At 49.7% G+C, this 20,659-nt stretch overlaps 1 protein-coding gene across 2 annotated transcripts in view; it reads left to right on the top strand.

Moving 5' to 3' along the window:
* LOC147097893 (lysyl oxidase homolog 2-like) overlaps positions 1-8,031 on the top strand; it is a 102,669-nt gene extending 94,638 nt beyond the window's left edge. For both annotated transcript variants that reach the window (XM_085970944.1, XM_085970945.1), the window contains exons 11-14: positions 2,183-2,298; positions 3,330-3,466; positions 5,867-5,978; positions 7,190-8,031. In XM_085970944.1, the coding sequence (XP_085827070.1) occupies positions 2,183-2,298; positions 3,330-3,466; positions 5,867-5,978; positions 7,190-7,269 (445 nt within the window). In that variant the 3' untranslated portion in view covers positions 7,270-8,031. The remainder of the gene's footprint in view (positions 1-2,182; positions 2,299-3,329; positions 3,467-5,866; positions 5,979-7,189) is intronic.
* The last annotated feature ends 12,628 nt before the right edge of the window (positions 8,032-20,659 follow it).

The raw sequence follows: 20,659 nt of genomic DNA, 5'->3' as shown, positions 1-20,659 counted from the left end.
TGGGGGATTGAATGCGTGGGGTTGCGGGGATGGGGTGGGATGTGTGTCGGTGCAGGCTCGATGGGCCGAGGTGGCCTCTATCTGCACTGTGGGGATTCTGTGATTCTGTGACCACCCTCTGGGTGAAAAAAGTTCTCCTCAACTTCCCTCTAATCCTTCTACCAATTACTTTAAGTACTTCATTGGCTGTAAAGCACCTCTGGGGCATCCTGAGGTAGAGAGAGGTGCTTCATTCAGTACAGAACTCCCTCAGTACTGTACGGGAGTGTCGGTAGAGATACAGTGCTCAGGTGGGGCAGTGATCAATCGAACTGTGTCAATATTTGGCGATAGCAAAATACTGCAGATGTTGGAAATCCGAAATAACAACAGAAAATGCTGGAAAAACTCAGCCGGTCAGGCAACATCCGTGGAGAGAAATTTGAGTTGACGTTTCGGGTCGAACCCTTCTTCAAAACTGGAAAGAAAAGAAACTAGATCGAAGGCAGGGCTGCGATCGGACAAAAGAATAAAAGAAACAAAAGAAGTAAAAGAGATTAGAAGCTAGATGAGATGGTAATAGGCTGAGATTAGGTGTAAAGTGTACTGGCAGGGCAAGAGATAGCTGCCAGGTGTGAGAGAGAAACAAAAGGAAAGGGGGGAAAAGGAGTGGAAAAATTACAAGAAAAAATGAAATAGGGGCCGAGCTTATGATCTGAAATTGTTGAACTCGATATTGAGTCCGGAAGGCTGCAGAGTGCCTAATCGGAAGATGAGGTGCTGTTCCTCGAGTTTACGTTGAGCTTCCGTGGAACAATGCAAGAGGCCAAGGACGGTGAGGTCCGAGTGGGAATGGAGCAGTGAATTAAAATGACAGGCGACCGGAAGCTCGGGGTCACCCTTTCGGACTGAACGGAGGTGTTCCGCAAAGCGGTCACCCAATCTGCGTTTGGTCTCCCCAATGTAGGGGAGACCGCATCGTGAGCAGCGAATATTTGCATGGGAGTGTGTCAGAATCTGCAGGAGGTTCCCTGGGACTGTGTCAGTTTTAACAGGTAGGAAAAGAAAGTTGTAAACTGCTCCTTTACAGTGCAGGTGCCAGGTGAGCAGGAGTTTGGAGCACTTGCCCTGGTTTTGTTCCAGCCCCGGGACTGCGGGACTCCTGCCACCAGGTGGCGGTGCTGCTGCTGGGATTAGAAGGGAAGAGATTTCAGGGGCAGCGGCGCTGTCTGCTGGCAAGAGAGTCGCAATACACCAAAACTTTAGGACACAAACAGGGGAAAAGTCTCAGAATCTGAAGACAGGGCAGAGTTTCAGATCTGACCCTTGGAGAAAAGGAACTCGAGTATTTCAAGTGTAAATTGTTACACTTGTTCATATCTGGAGGGCGGTTGCTGTCCTTTACAGCAACATTGGTGTTAAAGAAAGACTTGCATTTATATAGCGCCTTTCACAACCTCAGGGCGTCCCAAAACGCTTTCCAGCCAGTGAAGTACTTTTAAAGTGTAGGCACTGTTGTAATGTAGGAAACGCGGCAGCCAATTTGCGCACAGCAAGATCCCACAAACAGCAATGTGATAACGACCAGATAATCTGTTTTTAGTGATGTTGATTGAGGGATAGGCATTGGCCCCAGGAGAACTCCCCTGCGTAGTCACTTTCCCGCCCGATCCCCATATCCCTTCATTCCCCTAGAGTCCAAAAATCTATCGCTCTCTGTCTTGAATATACTCAACGACTGAGCCGCCACAGCCCTCTGGGGGAGAGAATTCCAAAGATTCACCACCCTCTGAGTGAAGAAATTCCTCCTCATCTCAGGCCCAAATGGCCGACCCCTTATCCTGAGACTATGACCCCTCGTTCTGGACACTTCAGCCAGAGGACACAGCCTCTCAGTATCTACCCTGTCAAATCCCCCTCAGAATCTTGTAAGTTTTAATGAGATCACCTCTCATTCTTCTAAAGTCCAGACAATATAGGCCCAAGCTACTCAATCTCCCCTCATAGGACAATCTTTTTATTATTTATCCCTTTTTATTATTTATCTTTTTATCGAAGCTCTTTCTTGTCTCTTGCCCGCTCCCCCGCGGATCACTCAAGGGAACTAATAGTTAAGCGGGCGGAGGGTAATTGGGGATATGAAGGATGAGGCCGAGACTAGATTGAGACGCCTGACTGACTTTTTCCTCTGCCCAACTTGCAGGCACTACCACAGCATGGAGGTGTTTACAAATTACGATCTTCTGACGCTGAACGGGTCGAAGGTTGCAGAGGGACACAAGGCCAGTTTCTGCCTGGAGGACACGCAGTGTGACTCGGGTAACTTCACCTCCCCGTACGTTCCTGAATTGTAGTGAGGCCCCAATTCTCCAGTTAGCTCAGGGCACAATGGCTGAAGGCTCGATAACCCCGAGGGCACAGACTTAAGTTGATCGGCAAAAGAACCAGAGGCGACAGGAGGGAAAACTTTTTTATGCAGCGAGTGGTTAGGATTTGGAAAGTGCTGCCTGATAGGGTGGTGGCGGCAGATTCAATAGTAAAAGGGAATTGGATAAATACTTGAAGGAGAAAAAATTGCAGGGATCTGGGGAAAGAGCGGGAAGTGGGACTAACTGGATTGCTCTTCGAAAGAGCCGGCGCAGACTCGATGGGCTGAATGGCCTCCTTCTGTGCTGTGCTATTCTATGATTCTATGATAATTGCCACTGGGTTGTCATGGAAATAGAAAGAAAGACTTGCATTTATATAGCACCTTTCACGACCTCAGGATGTCCCAAAGTGCTTTACAACCAATTAAATACTTTTTTTTAATGTGTAATCACTGTTGTAATGTGGGAAACGCAGCAGCCAGTTTGCGCACAGCAAGCTCCCACAAACAGCAATGTGATTAATGACCAGATAATCTGTTTTTAGGTGTTGACGGGATAAATATTGGCCCCAGGACACCGGGGAGAACTCCCCTGCTCTTCTTTGAAATAGTGGCTGTGGGATCTTTTACGTCTACCTGAGAGAGCAGACGGAGCCTCAGTTTAATGTCTCATCTGAAAGACGGCACCTCTGACAGTGCAGCACTCCCTCAGCACTGCACTGGGAGTGTCAGCCTAGAGTTTTTTGTGCTCAAGTCTCTGGAGTGGGATTTGAACCCACAACCGCCTGACTCAGAGGCGAGAGAGCGCTGCCCACTGAGCCACAGCTGGTGACTACCCTTCAACGTACTTCATTGGCTGTAAGGCACTTTGGGACGTCCTGAGGTTGTGAAAGGCGTGACATAAATGCAAGTTCTTTCTTCCTCCCTCCATCCCTCCCTTTTTTTCCACCTCGGTGTTAACACTGAAACATCTGCATTTCAGAGGAGAGGAAGAACTACCAGTGCGCCAACTTTGGTGAGCAAGGCATCACCGCGGGCTGCTGGGACACGTACCGACACGACATCGACTGCCAGTGGATCGACGTCACGGATGTTCCCCCGGGGGAGTACGTGCTGCAGGTGAGCTCTTCCGCTCGGCGGGCAAATTGGGAGCGCCCGGCGCTGGTCTGGATCAGTTCCACCTGTTGTCTGCTGGGATATATATGTAAGAAATCACACAACACCAGGTTATAGTCCAACAGCTTTATTTGAAATCACAAGCTTTCAGAGCGCTGCTCCTTCATCAGGTGAAGTGGAGAGATGCATAAAAACACAGCTTATATAGTCAGAGAATAATGTCAGATGTTTACAGGTAATCTTTCTAACTGCCATTTATCACACCTCGGCAGAGAGATAATCACAGCAATTAAAGGTGTAAATGGTGTCCAAACAGGTCAGTCAGGAAAACATTACATCAAAGAACAATGAGGTGGGGTCAAATGTTGCAGATGCTGGGGTCTGTATGAAAAACAAAAAAACAGACAAAAAACATTTTTTTTGCTGGAAATCACAGCAGGTCCGGCCGCATCTGTGTGGAGAGAACAAGCCAACGGCGACTCGAGTCTGGATGACCCTACATCAGGTGGGGTTACATGTAGCGTGACCTGAACCCAAGATCCCGGTTGAGGCCGTCCTCATGGGTGCGGAACTTGGCTATCAGTTTCTGCTTTGATTGCTGTGATTATCTCTCTGCTGAGGTGTGATAAATGGCAGTTAGAAAGATTACCTGTAAACATCTGACATTATTCTCTGACTATATAAGCTGCGTTTTTATGCATCTCTCCACTTCACCTGACGAAGGAGCAGCGCTCCGAAAGCTTGTGATTTCAAATAAAGCTGTTGGACTATAACCTGGTGTTGTGTGATTTCTTACATTTGTCCACCCAGTCCAACACCGGCATCTCCACACCAGGGATATATATGCATGTTGGAAATTAAAGAAATTGCCTTTCTACAGCGCCTTTTACAACTTCAGGATGTCCCAAAGCACTTCACAACCAATGAAGTACTTTTTGAAGTGCAGTCACTGTTGTAATGTGGGAAACGTGGCAGCCAATTTACGCACAGCAAGCTCCCACAAACAGCAATGTGATAATGACCAGATAATCTGCTTTAGTGATGTTGATTGAGGGATAAATATTGGCCAGGACACCGGGGAGAACTCCCCCTACTCTTCTTCCAATAGTGCCATGGGATCTTTTACGTCCACCAGAGAGAGCAGACGGGGCCTCGGTTTAACGTCTCATCCGAAAGACGGCACCTCTGACAGTGCAGCACTCTCTCAGCACTGCACTGGAGTGTCAGCCTAGATTTATGTGCTCAAGTCTCTGGAGTGGGACTCGAACCCACAACCTTCTGACTCCGAGGTGAGAGTGCAGCCCACTGAGCCACGGGCTGACTGAGATGAGGAGATATTATTTTACACAGCAAATTGTTGTGATCTGGAATGCGCTGCTTGAAAGGGCAGTGGAAGCAGATTCAAAAGTAACTTTCAAAAGAGAATTGGATAAATATTTAAGGGGAAAAATTTGCAGGGCTGTAGGGAAAGAGCAGGGAGAGTGGGACTAATTGGAGAGCTCTTTCAAAGAGCCGGCACAGGCACGATGGGCTGAGTGGCCTCCTCCTGTGCTGTAAGATTCTACAGTTCTTTGGGTGAGCAGGGAGGTCTCCCAGTGTGCTGACCAAGATTCCTCTCGCAACCAAAGCCGCCAGAAACCGGTGAACCAATCGTTCATCTCATTGGTGCTTACGGGACGTCACTGACGTACGGTGGCTGCGGGTTTAGCGACAATCCCTCACTCTTGGAGCTCGCTAAAGAGATGCTTGGACATTGTGATACGGCGCTACATAAATGCAAGTTGTTTGTGGTCTGCAGAGACCAAGGTCTTACAGCAGAGAAGGTTGAGAGGAGATTTGATAGAGGTGCTCAAAATCATGAGGGATCTAGACAGAGTAGATAGAGAGAAACTGTTCCTATTGGCGGAAGGGTCGCGAACCAGAGGACACAGATTTAAAGTGATTGGCAGAAGCTCCAAAGGCGAGATGAGGAAAAACTGTTTTATGCAGCGGGTGGTTGGGATCTGGAATGCACTGTCTGAAAGGGTGGTGGAGGCAGATTCAATTGTGGCTTTCTAAAGGGAATTGGATAAGAACCTGAAGGAAAAAATTTGCAGGGCTACGGGGAACAGGCGGGGGAGCGGGACTAGCTGGAGTGCTCTTGCAGAGAGCCGGCACGGGCTCGATGGGCCGAATAGCCTCCTTCTGTGCTGTAACCATTCTATGATTCTATACTTTGGGCGGAAGATACTCTTTTCCCCCGATCCCCACCACCACCTTCTCCTTAAATGAAAGGGGCTTCCGACAGGAGGTGGCTGGGCTGCAGTTCCTGCTCGTTGCCCCTGAGCTTCTTGTGATGTATGTCTGTCCGCTGCTGTTCGGTGTCCGTGTCCTGAAGCTGAAAGTGTGCGCTGTACCCTGCAGGTTATCATCAATCCCAACTACGAGGTGGCCGAGTCGGACTACAGCAACAACGTGATGAAATGCCGGTTGAAATACGATGGGTATCGAGCCTGGACTTACAACTGTCACACGGGTGAGCGACGCGGGGAAGATATTCTTCAAACGGCAAAAGCCCATCGCTTCCTCCCGCCGAGCTGAAGGAAAAAATGAACCACTCGATGAAAGTGTGGCCCGCGAAAACTTCTACCTCCAGAAAGGTTCTAGGATTCTTGGCCAAGGCTCCCCGCTGCTGCGCTGAGAGTTGGGCGGCGTTGACGTGTGTTGGGAGGTTTGACCCCACTGCACGCGCTCGGACTGCAGCATGCTGGGAGTCTCTCTCTCTCTCCCCCCCCCACCTACCCCCCCCAGCTGACCGAGTGATGAACTCCTGGGACTGGGGTCGCCAACACTGGAGCTTTCATCACATGACCTCTTGCCTCCAACCGCCCCGCCCCCACCCCCCCCGCCTCCCCGAGCTCCCGCCATTGGTCGCCCGACACGCTTCACGCCTTGCCTTTGTCATTGTCGCCTGTGGTACCTGGTCAAAGGTCAGTGTCACTTGCCCGATATAAGTGGCTGTCTGGGAGAAGTGGGGGAGGGCGGAATGGTGAACTTTAGAAGATTAAGGGGTAAACTGATCGAAGTTTTCAACGTATTAAGGGGTAGGTAGAGAGAAACTATTTCCGCTGGTTGGGGAGTCTAGGACTAGGGGACAGAGTCTAAAAATTAGAGCCAGACCTTTCAGGAGTGAAATTAGGAAACACTTCTACACACAAAGGGTGGTAGAAGTTTGGAACTCTCTTCCACAAACAGCAATTGATGCGAGATCAATTGTTAATTTTAAATCGGAGCTTGATAGATCTGTGTCAACCAAAGGTATTAAGGGATATGGGCCAAAGGCAGGTATATGGAGTTAGGTCGCAGATCAGCCATGATCTCATTGAGTAGCGGAACAGGCTCGAGGGGCTGAATGGCCTCCTCCTGCTCTGATGTTCCTGAGCAGTGGGAAGGTATTTTCATTGGGCCCTTCCACTTGCTGCTCTGGAACTTGGGCATCCCGGAGCTGCCGTCTTCATCAGCTGGAGAGCAAGAGAGAGAGAGAGGTGGAGGGAAACTGTAGAGTCCCAGCTCGGTACAACGCACTCCCCTGCAACTGAGCCGGTTGTAAGAGTGGAGGCTCCGGGGGCGTGGGCGAGGGGGGAGGGGGGAATCCAGGTCTGCTGTGGGCGGAGGCGGGCACTCGGGCGGTCCCGCGGCTGCCATCACTCTACGCGATAACATTGGCACATCTTTCTCTCCTTCCAGGTGGGTCCTTCAGCATGGAGACGGAAGAGCAGTTTGACCACTTTCCCGGGCTGATGAGTAACCGTCTGTCTAACTGGTAACACCACGGCGGAGATCGAGTCTTCAGTAATGCTTACCGAAGGGAATGCCCAGTTAACTACTGTCAATGGCGGAGACTGACGCTGCACGTGCGGTTGTCAATGCAGTATTGGTGCTACAGTTTCTACTGCAAGGATAACGTGTGGCGGGGGAGGGGGGGAAATACCATGGCGTGAGGCTTGCTCCATCCAATTAAACTACACGCTGAATCCTACCAATCTTCAACAACAACAAACCAACACCCACCCACCCACACACACACACACACACACACACAGGCCAAACATTTCACACCTCGGCTTTAGTCTAAGGCTGTGTCTCTCTCGATTCCCTGAGCAGCCTCGGGCAAGGCTGGCATTCATCCGTGGTTCTGGCCGGCTCGTTGCCAGGGCAAGAGAGAGAGTGAGAGAGAGATCCAGCACAGAGACGCCAAGCCAAGAAGGGCCGCACCGACGTTCAAAGTCGCTGGCTGTTCCTTTTTATTTTTTAACTCTTGCGACGCGTGTCCTACGGAAAGGGGAGGCCATGTCTCACTCGAAAGGTGGCGGGAGGGTGGAAGTCACTCCACACTTGAAGGGTTAATAGATAACAGCTTCCTTTAGAATTTGAATGCTTCGTCAAGGTCCGTGCCCGTAGACCTCTTTGCACCCTACTAGTCCCCGTCTGCTTTGTACAGTACCGAACACAGCAGCGCGTCCTGAGGTTGGCTATTTACTTGGAAATTTAGAAAAGAAAACCACTGTGTAATAAAAGATTACAAATCACTTGTCCTTTGGTTTGTCCGAATGAAGGAGGATGCCTCCGCCCAGCTGCCAAGAGCAGGCGCGAGTGTCCGAGCTGCTCTTCGAGGAAGATCGCAGAACGCTACAGCAACAGGAGGAGGCCATTCGGCCCGTCGTGCCTGTGCCGGCTCTTTGGTGGAGCTGGCCAATTAGTCTCACTCCCCCCTGCTCTTCCCTTTCAGGGGTGAAGTTAGGAAACACTTCTACACACAAAGGGTGGTAGAAGTTTGGAACTCTCTTCCGCAAAGGGCAATTGATGCTAGATCAATTGTCAATTTTAAATCTGAGGTTGATCGATTTCTGTTAACCAAAGGTATTAAGGGATATGGCACAAAAGCGGGTGTGTGTGGAGTTAGGTCACAGATTAGCCATGATCTCATTGAATGGCGGAACAGGCTCGAGGGTCACGGTCTCAGGATATGGGATAGGACATTTAGGACTGAGATGAGGAGAAATTTCTTCACTCAGAGGGTGGTGAACCTGTGGAATTCTCTACCACAGAAGGCTGTGGAGGCCAAGTCACTGAATATATTTAAGAAGGAGATAGATAGATTTCTAGACACAAAAGGCATCAAGGGGTATGGGGAGAGAGCGGGAATGTGGTATTGAGATAGAGGATCAGCCATGATCATATTGAATGGCGGAGCAGGCTCAAAGGGCCGAATGGCCGACTCCTGCTCCTATTTTTCTATGTTTCTATGAATGGCCTCCTCCTGTTCCAATGTTCTGCAACTGTTTTCCCTTCCAGTATTTATCCAATTCCTCTTTTGAAAGTTACTATTGAATCTTCTTCCGCCGCCCTTTTAAGATTGAAAAATGAAGAACGAAATAGGATTTTATCTGTTCACCCATCTTGCTTTGAGCCACAAAAAAAATGTAAATGAAGCACTGGGGGTTCATTGCTCGAGAGATAGAATTCAAAAACGGTGAAGATATGTTAAACCTTGGTTAGGCCACACTCGGAGTGCTGTGCCCAGCTCTGGTCTCCATAGTCGCAAAAAGGATATCGAGGCACTGGAGAAGGTGCATAAAAGATTTACAAGGATGATACCAGAACTGCGAGGTTATAATTATGAGGGAAGACTGACCAGGCTGGGACTCTGTTCTCTAGAAAAGAGAAGGCTGAGAGATGACGTGGTAGAGGTCTTTAAAATTATGAAGGGGTTTCGATAGGCAATGTTCCCATTAATAACAGAAAATGCTGGAAACACTCAGCAGGTCAGGCAGCATCCGTGGAGAGAGAAATGGAGTTAACGTTTCAGGTCACTTTTCTTCTTCTTAGGCAGTCCTTCGGAACCGAGGATGACTTGCTTCCACACTAAAAATGAGTTCGCAGGTGACTGATGAGTCCAGTGCGGGACCTACAGTCTCTGTCACAGGTGGGGCAGACGGTGGTTGAAGGGGCGGGTGGGTGGGGTGCTTGGGTTGACGTGCGCTCCTCCCGCTGTTTGTGCTTGGCTTCTGCTTGCTCCCGGCGAAGAGACTCGAGGTGTTCGGCGCCTTCCCGGATGCTTCTCCTCCACTTTGTGCGGTCTTGGGCCAGGGATTCCCAGGTGTCGGTGGGGTTGTTGCACTTTTTCAAGGGTCACAGACCTGAAACGTTAACTCTGTTTCTCTCTCCACGGATGCTGCCCGGCCTGCTGAGTGTTTCCAGCATTTTCTGTTATTCAGATTTCCAGCAGCCACAGTATTTTGCTATCGTATTAATGTTCCCCTTAAACCGCGCAGCAGTCTGGAGGACCCGTGCAGCCCGCTCAGCAGCTTTCAAATGGAAAAAACCGCGCATGTGCGGGAATTTGAATGGGGCCAAGCGGCCCGTTAAAAGGGGGGAGCGCACCCCCCCACCCCCCCAAAAAAAAGAGGGAACATTGTTGATAGAGTTCTCGATTGGAGCTGGAACAATAGTAAAGCTTATCCTGACTCTGGCTGTGTGTTGCAGTTCTCTGTTCAATGAGCTGTGGTGAGCTCGGGTCAGACTGACCATAAGTCCAATATGAGACTGGTTCTCTCCTCTCCCGGGCGTGCGGCGTGCTGGCAGCAAGTGAGTGACGGCGACCTTTGGTAACGAGGCAGGGTGGGAATCGGAGCTGGGGATTTCCCGATCGGTGTGCCTTAATGCTGCCACTGGGACCCACGTCCTTGGGGAACGACTCCAGTTGGGGATCCAGACGGGTGCAGTCTCTGACTGCCCCACTGGGTGAATAGGCGGCTCTGTGCTGAGCAGTACAGGCCTGAAGAAGCAGGATTGACTCCTGGGAGTCTGTGCTGAGTGACATCGAGTCTACAGCACAGCAACAGGCCATTCGGCCCAACTGGTCGATGCTGGCGTTTACGTTCCACACGAGCCTCCTCTCGTCCATCTCTCCTATCGGCACACCCTTCCATTCCTTTCTCCCTCATATGTTTATCTAGCTTCCCTTTAAATGCATCTATACTGTTCGCTTCAACCACTCTCTGTGGTAGCGAGTTCCACATTCTCACCACTCTCTGGGTAAAGAAGTTTCTCTTGAATTCCCTATTGGATTTATTAGTGACTATCTTATATTGATGGCCCCGAGTTCTGGGCTCCCACACAAGTGGAAACATTTTCTCTACGTCTACCCTATCGAACCCTTTAGAGATCGTGAAGACCCCTATCAGGTCGCCCCCCCCTCGGCCTTCTGTTTCTAGTTAGGGCAGCAGTTGGGGAACGACAATTGATCTCAGCAACTGCCACCCACCCCCCCCCCCCCCCTGGCCTCGGCCACTACTCCCCCAGCCTAAGGAGGGCAGAAATCGGCCAAAGTTTGTTCTCTGGATCACTCTGCAGCAACTCCTACAACACGTGGGTGTGTGGACATAGAATCAGGCAGCACCGAAGGAGGTCGTTCAGCCCATCGTGCCTGTGCCGGCTCTTTGAAAGAGCTCTCCAGTTACCCGGCGAGCTTGGAGGTGATGCCCTCACAGTTGAATAGTCCAGCTGTAGACACTGTTTAGACACGGCGAATGGCCACTTGGACAAGAGGGCGGGGAGTCCAGAAAGAACATAGCATCAAAAGAAATCAACTTAAGCACATCCCAAACTCCGAAAGCTGGGTACGAACAGCACCGTCTGCTTCGATCACGGACCATAGACACGATACAAACTGACATGTCATGATGCCGAATAAATCCTCACCCTTCCTCTAAACAACAACAACTTGCATTTATATAGCGCCTTTAATGTAGTAAACGTCCCAAGGCGCTACACAGGAGCGATTATCAAACAAAATTTCACACCGAGCCACATTAAGAGATATTAGGGCAAATGAGGTGAGTTTTAAGGAGCATTTTAAAGGAGGAGAGAGATTTCGGGAGGGAATTCCAGAGCTCGGGCCCCAGCAGCTGAAGGCACGGCCGCCAATGGTGGAGCGATTAAAATCAGGGGATGCGCAAGAGGCCAGAATTGGAGGAGTGCAGATACCTCGGTGGGTTGTAGGGCTGGAAGAGATTACAGAGCTAGGGAGGGGGCGAGGCCAAGGAGGGATTTGAAAACGAGGATTAGAATTTGAAAAGACAGAACCTGTAACCCCGAAAATGTAGACAATTCATCCATTTAGCTGTGGTGGGGGGAGGGGGGGGGCGGTAGAAAGGCAAGTGTTTTTCACCTTAGTTAAACTGCATTCCCCCCTCCCTCAAAGAATGCTAGGTGATGTAAAAAGACTAATGAGCGCATGGTTTGAGTATAAAACAAGGCTCCGTAGTCTTTTTACATCAATTTAATCAACTGTTTCAAAACCATGAGATTTCTAGTTACATCACTAGTTCATGGTTACAGAAACATCCTGAGCAAGCTGGGCCCACGCCCGAGTATTTATACTCCTTGGACGGCGCCACCAGCTGGTCGCCCAGTGTTACTTCATGAGTCACAATAAGATTCATGACAAAAGGTATCTCCTGATTTCTCCCAGTGAAGCTGAAATGTGCAGGAGTGGGGTCTTATCCCCTGTTCCTGGGTAATGGAAGCTCGGTGTCACTGAAGTACTCACGAGCATGCGGGTCTGAAAGGGATCGAGCCTATTTCGTACCATAGTGTCAAAGCAGTCGGCCCTCAACAGGCCCCGAACCTGTCAGCGAAAGGCTTCAGCAAACAATGAGTTTACAATGGGGCTTTCCTGCCCACTTCTTCTCTGCGACAATCGATGTGGCGGCAACTAAATCCTGGCTTGCAAGCCCCAAAAGTGTTCCGCGCTGGGCCGAAAGAAACCTCCTGGGGTAAAACAATCGAACGTCGATGGGTAACCTGAGTCGATGGGGGCTGCGGACTAGTGTTGCACTTTGGCATCCCTCAGGAGTTTTGGGGCCTGGGGCCGAGGGAAGGGTCGGGGTGAAGGAACAACCCAGCAAAGTTCTCCCACGCTGGCAAACGCCAACCATCTGATCGACCGTCAGTTCGTGGCTAGATTCAGCCGTGGCCACTGGTAAATTTTGCTTTGGACGCTGGATGTAAAAACCCAGTGGAAACATCCTCTCCACGTTTAAACCTTTAATAATTTGAAAGATCTTCGGTGAAATTCTCCACCACCTTCATGTGAGTGCTTTGGGAGGGAGGCGGCCTCAGATGGTCCTCGCTATCTCTGCCCAGTAGCATGTCAGTGAGAGACCAGGCCCCCTTTATCGCGTAGCTTCAGGGCTGGGTTTCTGGGAACCTTAAACCACACGTTAATTGGTCTCCCTTCCCTCCGCCACCGCCCCCATTCCCGCCAACTCCTGCTGGGTTTTAGTTTCCACCTTCGCCCTGCTGCTCCTCCTATCCCCCCTCACCCAGGCGGCCATTCTCCATGTGAGCAGAGCGAGGGAAATGATGATGGGCTATTCGAACATGGGAGGCATCATCACATGTCCACAGCAGGGCTCGGGACTGACCTCCCCTTTCCCAATTTCATCACGCAGGGTTGGAGGACGGTGGGGGTGTTCAATTTCCTCTTTCTGCCAGTTTTGGTGAACTGGTTGCCCATGCAACAGGCAGAACAGTTGAATTCCCGCATGTTTTAAAGTCAAGCGGCCCTCCTTTACGGGGCGGTGTTCTTTGAGTCGACTGCGATTGAGCTGACTGCCTCCTCTTCCACTTTTCTCTCACTGCTCTTCTGCAAGCTGAAAAGGGTTTTATTTTAAATAATTTCCGCTGGATCAGAGTAGGCGGAATCTGAGAGAGATTTTCAAAATCCTGAAAAGCCTTGAGAGGGTCAACAGCGAAAGGCTTACAGTGACCAGCTTTCTCATTGACCAGCCCGTGTCCTAACTCACACCAAGCCCCGTTCACCCATCACCCCTGTGCTCGCTGACCAACATTGGCTCCTGGTTAAGCAGCGCCTCGATTTCAAAATTCTCATCCTTGTTTTCAAATCCCTCCATGGCCTCGCCCCTTCCTATCTCTGTAATCTCCTCCAGCCCCACAACCCCCCGAGATATCTGCGCTCCTCTAATTCTGGCCTCTTGAGCATCCCCGATTATAATCGTTCCATCATTGGCGACCGTGCCTTCAGCTGCCTGGACCCTAAGCTCTGGAATTCCCTCCCTAAACCTCTCCGCCTCGCTACCTCTCTCTCTAAGTCGCTCATTAAAACCTACCTCTTTCACCAAGCTTTTGGTCACCTGCCCTAATTTCTCCTTATGTGGCTCGGTGTCAAATTTTTTGTCTTTTAATACTCTCGTGAAGCGCCTTGGGACGTTTTACTACGTTAAAGGTGCTATATAAATGCACGTTGTTGTTTAGAGCTCTGGGGCCACGACGCCGTAGCTAGATATTAAGGAGGTGCGGGATCACTCCGGCTTATAGGGAGCAAGTGCTTGCCTCCAGCAGCGATCAGAGAAAACAATCTGACGTTACAAACTCCGAAATCCGACCACCGGTTCAAATCCCTCCGTGACCTCGCCCCCTGCTTCAGCCCTACGACCCTCCGAGATCTGCGCGCTCCTCCAACCCTGGCCTCTTGCGCATTCCCCACTTCCTTCGCTCCACCACTGGCGGCCGTGCCTTCAGCTGCCCAGGCCCTGAGCTCTGGAATTCCCGCCCTAAACCTCTCCCCCTTTAAGACGCTCCTTAAAACCTGTCCCAATGTCTCCTTCTGCGGCTCGGTGTCAAACTTTGTTAAAGGCGCTACATAAATGGAGGTTGTTGTGCGCTCAGCTTCTGTTGTTTAAATAAGAATTCAAAACTGGTAAGAGCAGAGATGAAGCAACTGAACTTTGCAGACTCACTGCGGTGAAGGGTTCAAATACCAAGGGGCGCATGTTTAAAAGTTAGAAAGCTCGAGATTAAAAAGAAAGTCGGGGGGGAGGGGGCGGTGGGGACTTCTTTTCAACCAAAGGGTAATCGAGTTCTGGAATCATTTACCAGGGGAGGACATCGCAACAGGAGCAGAAACAGAAGAGTAAGCAGAACTCCACCACAGCTCTTAAAAGGAAAGCGGATAAATCTTTGATAAAGAAAAAAGTGAAAAGGTTACGGGGGAAACAGCAGAGGGGTGGAACCGTTATACAGCGTCTTTCACCGCCTCAGGGCGTCCCAAAGCGCTTCACAGCCAATGAAGTACTTTTTGAAGTATCATCACTGTTGTAATGTAGGAAACGCGGCAGCCAATATGTGCACAGCAAGATCCCACAAATCTTCTTAGGCAGTCCCTCGGAACCGAGGATGACTTGCTTCCACACTAAAAATGAGTTCTCAGGTGGCCTGATGAGTCCAATCCGGGACCTACAGTCTCTGTCACAGGTGGGGCAGACGGTGGTTGAAGGGGCGGGTGGGTGGGGTGCTTGGGTTGACGTGCGCTCCTTCCGCTGTTTGCGCTTGGCTTCCCACTTGCTCCTGGTGAAGAGACTCGAGGTGTTCCGCGCCTTCCCGGATGCTTCTCCTCCACTTTGTGCGGTCTTGGGCTAGGGATTCCCAGGTGTCGGTGGGGATGTTGCACTTTTTCAAGGAGGCTTTGAGGGTGTCCTTGAGGCGTTTCCTCTGCCCACCTGGGGCTCTCTTGCCGTGTCGGAGCTCCGAGTAGAGCGCTTGTTTTGGGAGTCGCGTAGCAGGCATGCGGACAATGTGACCCGTCCATCGGAGCTGATCGAGCGTGGACAAAGCTTCGATGCTGGGGATGTTGGCCTGAGCGAGAATGCTGATGTTGGTGTGCCTATCCTGCCAATGGATTTGCAGAATCTTGCGGAGGCAGCGTTGGTGGTACCTCTCCAGTGCTTTGAGGTGCCTGGTCCATGTCTCTGAGGCATACAGCAGGGCGGGTATCACTGCTGCTCTGTAGACCATGAGCTTAGTGCCGGGTTTGAGGTCCTGGTCTTCAAACACTCTCTTCCTCAGGCGACCGAAGGCTGCACTGGCACACTGAAGGCGGTGTTGGACTTCGTCGTCGACATCTGCCCTTGTTGACAGTAGGCTCCCGAGGTATGGAAAGTGTAGTGTCCGAGTATAAATAATACACGGACTGCAGGAGAACAATAATAACAGGTATTTACTGAACAGAGGGTAACTTAAGACTGAAGTACAGAAGCCTGCTATTGGCTTTATATACAGGGGTGGTCACTGCCGGTACTGCAGTATAGAATCAGTTCTTCTCTTAAAGGTACATACACAACAATTCCTCCCCTTTTAGATAAACAGTACATAACATTCATTTAACAACTAAATAATAACTAATTACAATTACAATTTTCTCTGTACTATATACATCAACTGAAATAATCATTTATAAGTTCAGTCTTTGAGGAGGCTTCCTGATCCTGACTGGATAGCGCCTTTCTCAAGTATCCTGTTCTTGCGGCGGAGTTGATTCTGGCTCATTGTCATTGGTTGGTTCGTCAGCTTCCAATACCACTGCTTCAGAGGTAGACGCAATCTGTACTTCGGGTTGATCACCAGGTGCACCTGCTCGTGGTATGGGTTTGGCTTGTTCCTGTGACTCTAGAATCTGGTCAGCATGGCGTCTCACGATGCTCTCTCCAATGTCCACTGTGTACATTAGTGGTCCCTGCTGTGTGCATATCGTTCCTGGCTGCCATTTTTCTGTTCGGTAGTCGCGGGCCAAGACTGGTTGCCCTATCTTGAAGCTCCTGGTTGGCTTCTCATTTATGTGCTGGAATTGCTTATCCTCAACATCTCGTCTTATGTTTGGTTTGAGCAAATCCAGGCGACATCTTAGCCTTCGGTTGAAGAACATTATGGCTGGAGCTTGGTTGGTGACTGCATGTGTTGCATTCCGGTAAGCAAACAAGAAATTATCCACCTTGTGTTGTAGTGGTATGTCGTCATTATACATTGCCTTTATTGCCTTTTTAAAGGTCTGAACAAACCTCTCAGCCAATCCATTTGTGGCTGGATGATATGGGGCAGATGTGTAATGTTTCACCCCATTATTCCTCAGAAACCTCCGGAAATCCTCGGACACAAACTATGGCCCATTGTCGGAGCAAATCTGTTCTGGCAAGCCATTCCTGGCGAAGATGGTCCGTAGGACTGCAATAGTTTTCTCCGTGGTGGTGGAGGACATTTTGATGACCTCTGGCCATTTCGAATGGGTGTCCACAGCGATTAGGAACATTGAGTCCATAAATGGACCAGCAAAATCAATGTGTACCCATTGCCATGGAGATGAGGGCCACTCCCATGGATGTAGCGGGGCCTGTGGTGGAGCGTTTTGGACCTTCTGGCATCCTGTGCATCTCTTGGTCATATCCTCGATTTCTTTATCGATTCCCGGCCACCACACAAACGCCCTGGCTAGGCTCTTCATTTTTACCCCTCCCAGATGACCCTCATGAAGCTCATTGCGCACTCTATCTCTCAACTTGGGTGGAATTACCACTCGGGATGCACACATCAAGGTCCCCCGGCATACTGACAGCTGTTCTCTCCTTGGTGAGAATGCTGGCAACAGTGAGTCACCATGTGCTGGCCATCCCTTCACCGTCAAATCATAGACCCGAGAGAGTATTGGGTCATTTCGGGTTTCCTTCTCTATACTTGAGTTTGTAACAGGTAGACATTCGACTATGGTCGCATGGAATATCTCAACAGGGTCCACTGCAGGTGCTTCCTCTACCGTAGGCAACGGTAGGCGTGACAGCCCATCAGCGTTTCCATGCTGTTTCGTACCCTTGTACTCTATGTTGTACTGATGTGCCCCTAGAAAAAGTGACCATCTTTGCAGCCGTTGCGCCGTCATCACCGGAACGCCCTTCTTTGGGTTAAAAATGGAGACCAGGGGCTGATGATCAGTCAGTAGGGTGAATTTCTGCCCGTGCAGATAGTGATTGAACTTCTTCACCCCCCACACCAGGCTGAGGGCCTCCCTGTCAATCTGGGCGTAGTTACGCTCGGCTGAGGTTAACGAGCGCGACGCAAAGGCTATTGGCCTCTCTGAACCGTCAAGGAATTTGTGTGACAGCACCGCTCCGATGCCGTAGGGAGACGCATCACATGCTAACCGAATCGGTAGTGTTGGATTGTAGTGGGCCAATACTTCTTTTGAAGTGATTAGGCATTTACATTTCTGAAAGGCACGCTTACACTCGTCACTCCATTTCCATGTTACTCCAGTTTGCAGTAGGGCGTTCAGTGGGTGCAGAATTGTAGATAAATTCGGCAAGAACTTATGGTAGTAGTTCACCAACCCGAGGAATGACCTCAGTTGCGACACATTTTCCGGTGCTGGAGCCTTGACTACAGCCTCAATCTTGTCTGGCGACTTATGCAACCCTTCCTCATCAATCATGTGGCCACAATACGAGATTTGTCTCCTGAAGAACTCGCATTTGGGGCGTTTGGCTCGTAGCCCATATTCCTGTAATCTCGTGAGCACCTGCTCCAGGTTGGCAAGGTGTTCACTGTCATTTTCGCCCGTAACCAGGATGTCGTCCAAATAACACTGGGTCCCCGGGATCCCTTGCAGGACTTGTTCCATCGCCCTCTGCCAAATAGCTGGGGCTGATGCTACCCCGAATACCAGTCGATTGTACTGGTAAAGGCCTTTGTGAGTGTTTATCATGAGGTATTTCCTAGATGCTTCTTCCACCTCCATTTGTAGATACGCTTGGGCCAGATCAATCTTTGTAAAGCGTTTCCCTCCAGATAGTGAGGCGAAAATATCTTCTATCCGTGGAAGTGGATATTGTACTGTGTGCAGGACTGGGTTCACAGTTACCTTGAAGTCCCCACAGATGCGAACCTTCTTCGGTTCTCCAGGCGTGCTGCTCAATGATTTCTTCATTACAGGAACGATGGGCGTGGCCCACTCTCACTCCAGTCCACCTTGGACAGCACACCCGAACGCTCCAGACTCTCCAGCTCTGCTTCAACGGCTGGGCGGATCGCGTAAGGTACCGGTCTGGCCTTAAAAAATTTGGGTTTGCGTTATCTCCGATTTTTATCATTGCCATTACTCCTTTTAGAGTCCCAAGTCCTTGTTGGAACACCTCTTTCACGTCAGTTAGAATTTTTGACAGTCGTCCAGGTGTGACGTCATCATCCTTTTTATCAGTCACAGTTAGCGCCTGAATGGAATGCCAAGCCAATTGTATTTTTCAGATCCATTCACGTCCCAATAATGGTGGCCCTCCATCTGGTAGTATATATAGATACAGTTTCTGTGTTTCCTTGCCGTTGTATTCAACTGGTACCCTTATTTTTCCTCTGGGGTAGACTTTTTGCCCCGTGTATGTCTTCAATACAATGGATGTGTCCTTCAAGGGTATGTGTGAGAATAACCGCTCATAGTCTCGTCAATTCATGACAGTTAGGGCTGATCCTGTGTCCAATTCCATCTTTACTGGGGACCCTGCTATCATGAGGGTGACCCAAATGGTTCGGTGATCCTCCTTTGCGATCACGTTGTGTAACTTTAGACAACTTAGTCTCCTGCTCCCGGAGTCCTTATCACTCTCCTGATCTTCCGAACTACTGTCTGTCAATTTCTTTACTTTCTTGTACTTTTCCTTAGTAGTTCTTGTAGTGTTGGTTTTCTTTCCCGACCTGCAGACTCTTGCTATGTGTCCCATTTTCCCATATTGCCTGCATACTTTGTCCTTAAACCAGCAGTCCTTCTGATCATGGGTTGTTCTGCCGCAGCGATAGCACTTTTCTGCTCCATACGCCATTTCGTTAGCGCTGTATTCTTGTGGTTTCTGTTGTATTTCCGCAGCTCCCCGTGCTGCTGCTTCGTAGGATACTGCCACGCTGAAAGCCTGTTCTAGCGTCAGGTCCTTTTCCGAAAGTAGTCGTTTCTGGGTTCCTTCACTCTGGAGCCCGCAGACAAACTTATCCCGTAAGGTGTCTGCCAGTCCTGCTCCGAACTGGCAGTGCTTCGATAACTTGCATAGTTCCGTAAGATAGTCAGCATTGCTCTCATCTTTGTGCTGGTTTCTTTTATGGAACTTGAATCTTTCTGGTATCAGCAGCGGTGTAGGGTTTAGGTGTTCCTGTAAGATATTAACAATCTCTTCAAAACTTTTCTCCATTGGTTTAGCTGGGGTAATTAAATTCCGCAATAGGCCGTACGTTCTCGCGCCCATCAAATTTAATAATAGCGACGCCTTCTTTCCATCGGCCACCTCATTTGTCTTGCAGTACACTTCAATTCTTTCCACATACGTGGTCCAGTCTTCTACCTCGTTGTCAAAAGCAGTGATACTGCCACTTTTCGGCATCTTGGGTGATTTAAAATGGCGCCTCCCGCGCTTTTTCTTCTTCACCAATGGATTAAAATGGTGCCTCCCGCGCTTTTCCTTCTTCCCCAATGGAATAAAATGGCGCCTCCTGCGCTTTTCCTTCTTCCCCTTGCTGCCACGCTGCTCCTAGCGTTCTGCAGGGTAATGGCGGCGACCCGCGGCTTCGGCGCGTCTCACTTTTCCTTCCCCTTGTTTTATTTTCGCTACGCTGCCCGGTTCTTGAGCACCGACCGCGCCCTGTGCGCTCCACCCTCTCTGTTACGTCCGTGTGTAATTGAGACACGGACTGCAGGAGTTGGTTATATCAGGTGTTTACTGAGTGGAGACAAAACTGGAACTACTATACAAAGTTACTACACAGGCTTATATACAGGGGTGGTCACTACTGGTACTGCAGTATACAGGGGCTGCAGAATATAGTTCCTTCTTCAAAGTACATACACTACAATTCCTCCCCTTTTAGCTAAACAGTACATAACATTCGATTAATAATTAAATAACATATTTACAATTACAGTTGCTATATACATTAGCTGAAGTTAAGCAATTATAAATTCAGTCTTTGAGGAGGCTTCCTGATTCTGTCTGGATAACGCCTCTTTAGGGTATCAGGTTCTTCTGGCAAAGCTGATTCGGGATCAACGTCGTTGTTTGGTTCGTCTGCTTCCAATATCACCGATTCTGAGGTAGATGCAATTGGTACTTCGGTTTCATCACCAGGTGTATCGGATCGTGGTGTGGATTTGACGTTTTCCAGTGACTCTAGAATCTGGTCAGCATGGCGTCTTACAATGCTCTCTCCAACGTCCACGGTATACATTAGAGGTCCTTGCCATGTGCAGATCGTTCCTGGCTGCCATTTCTCTGTGCGGTAGTCCCGGGCCAAAACTGGTTGACCTATCTTAAAACTCCTGGTCGGCCTTTC

This window comes from Somniosus microcephalus, chromosome 30, assembly GCF_052327205.1.
Source record: "Somniosus microcephalus isolate GS21.2 chromosome 30, FLI_Smic_1.0, whole genome shotgun sequence".
Taxonomy (NCBI): Eukaryota; Metazoa; Chordata; class Chondrichthyes; order Squaliformes; family Somniosidae; genus Somniosus; species Somniosus microcephalus.
Note: the sequence above shows the minus strand (reverse complement) of the source record. Positions and strands in the feature narration are given on the sequence as shown.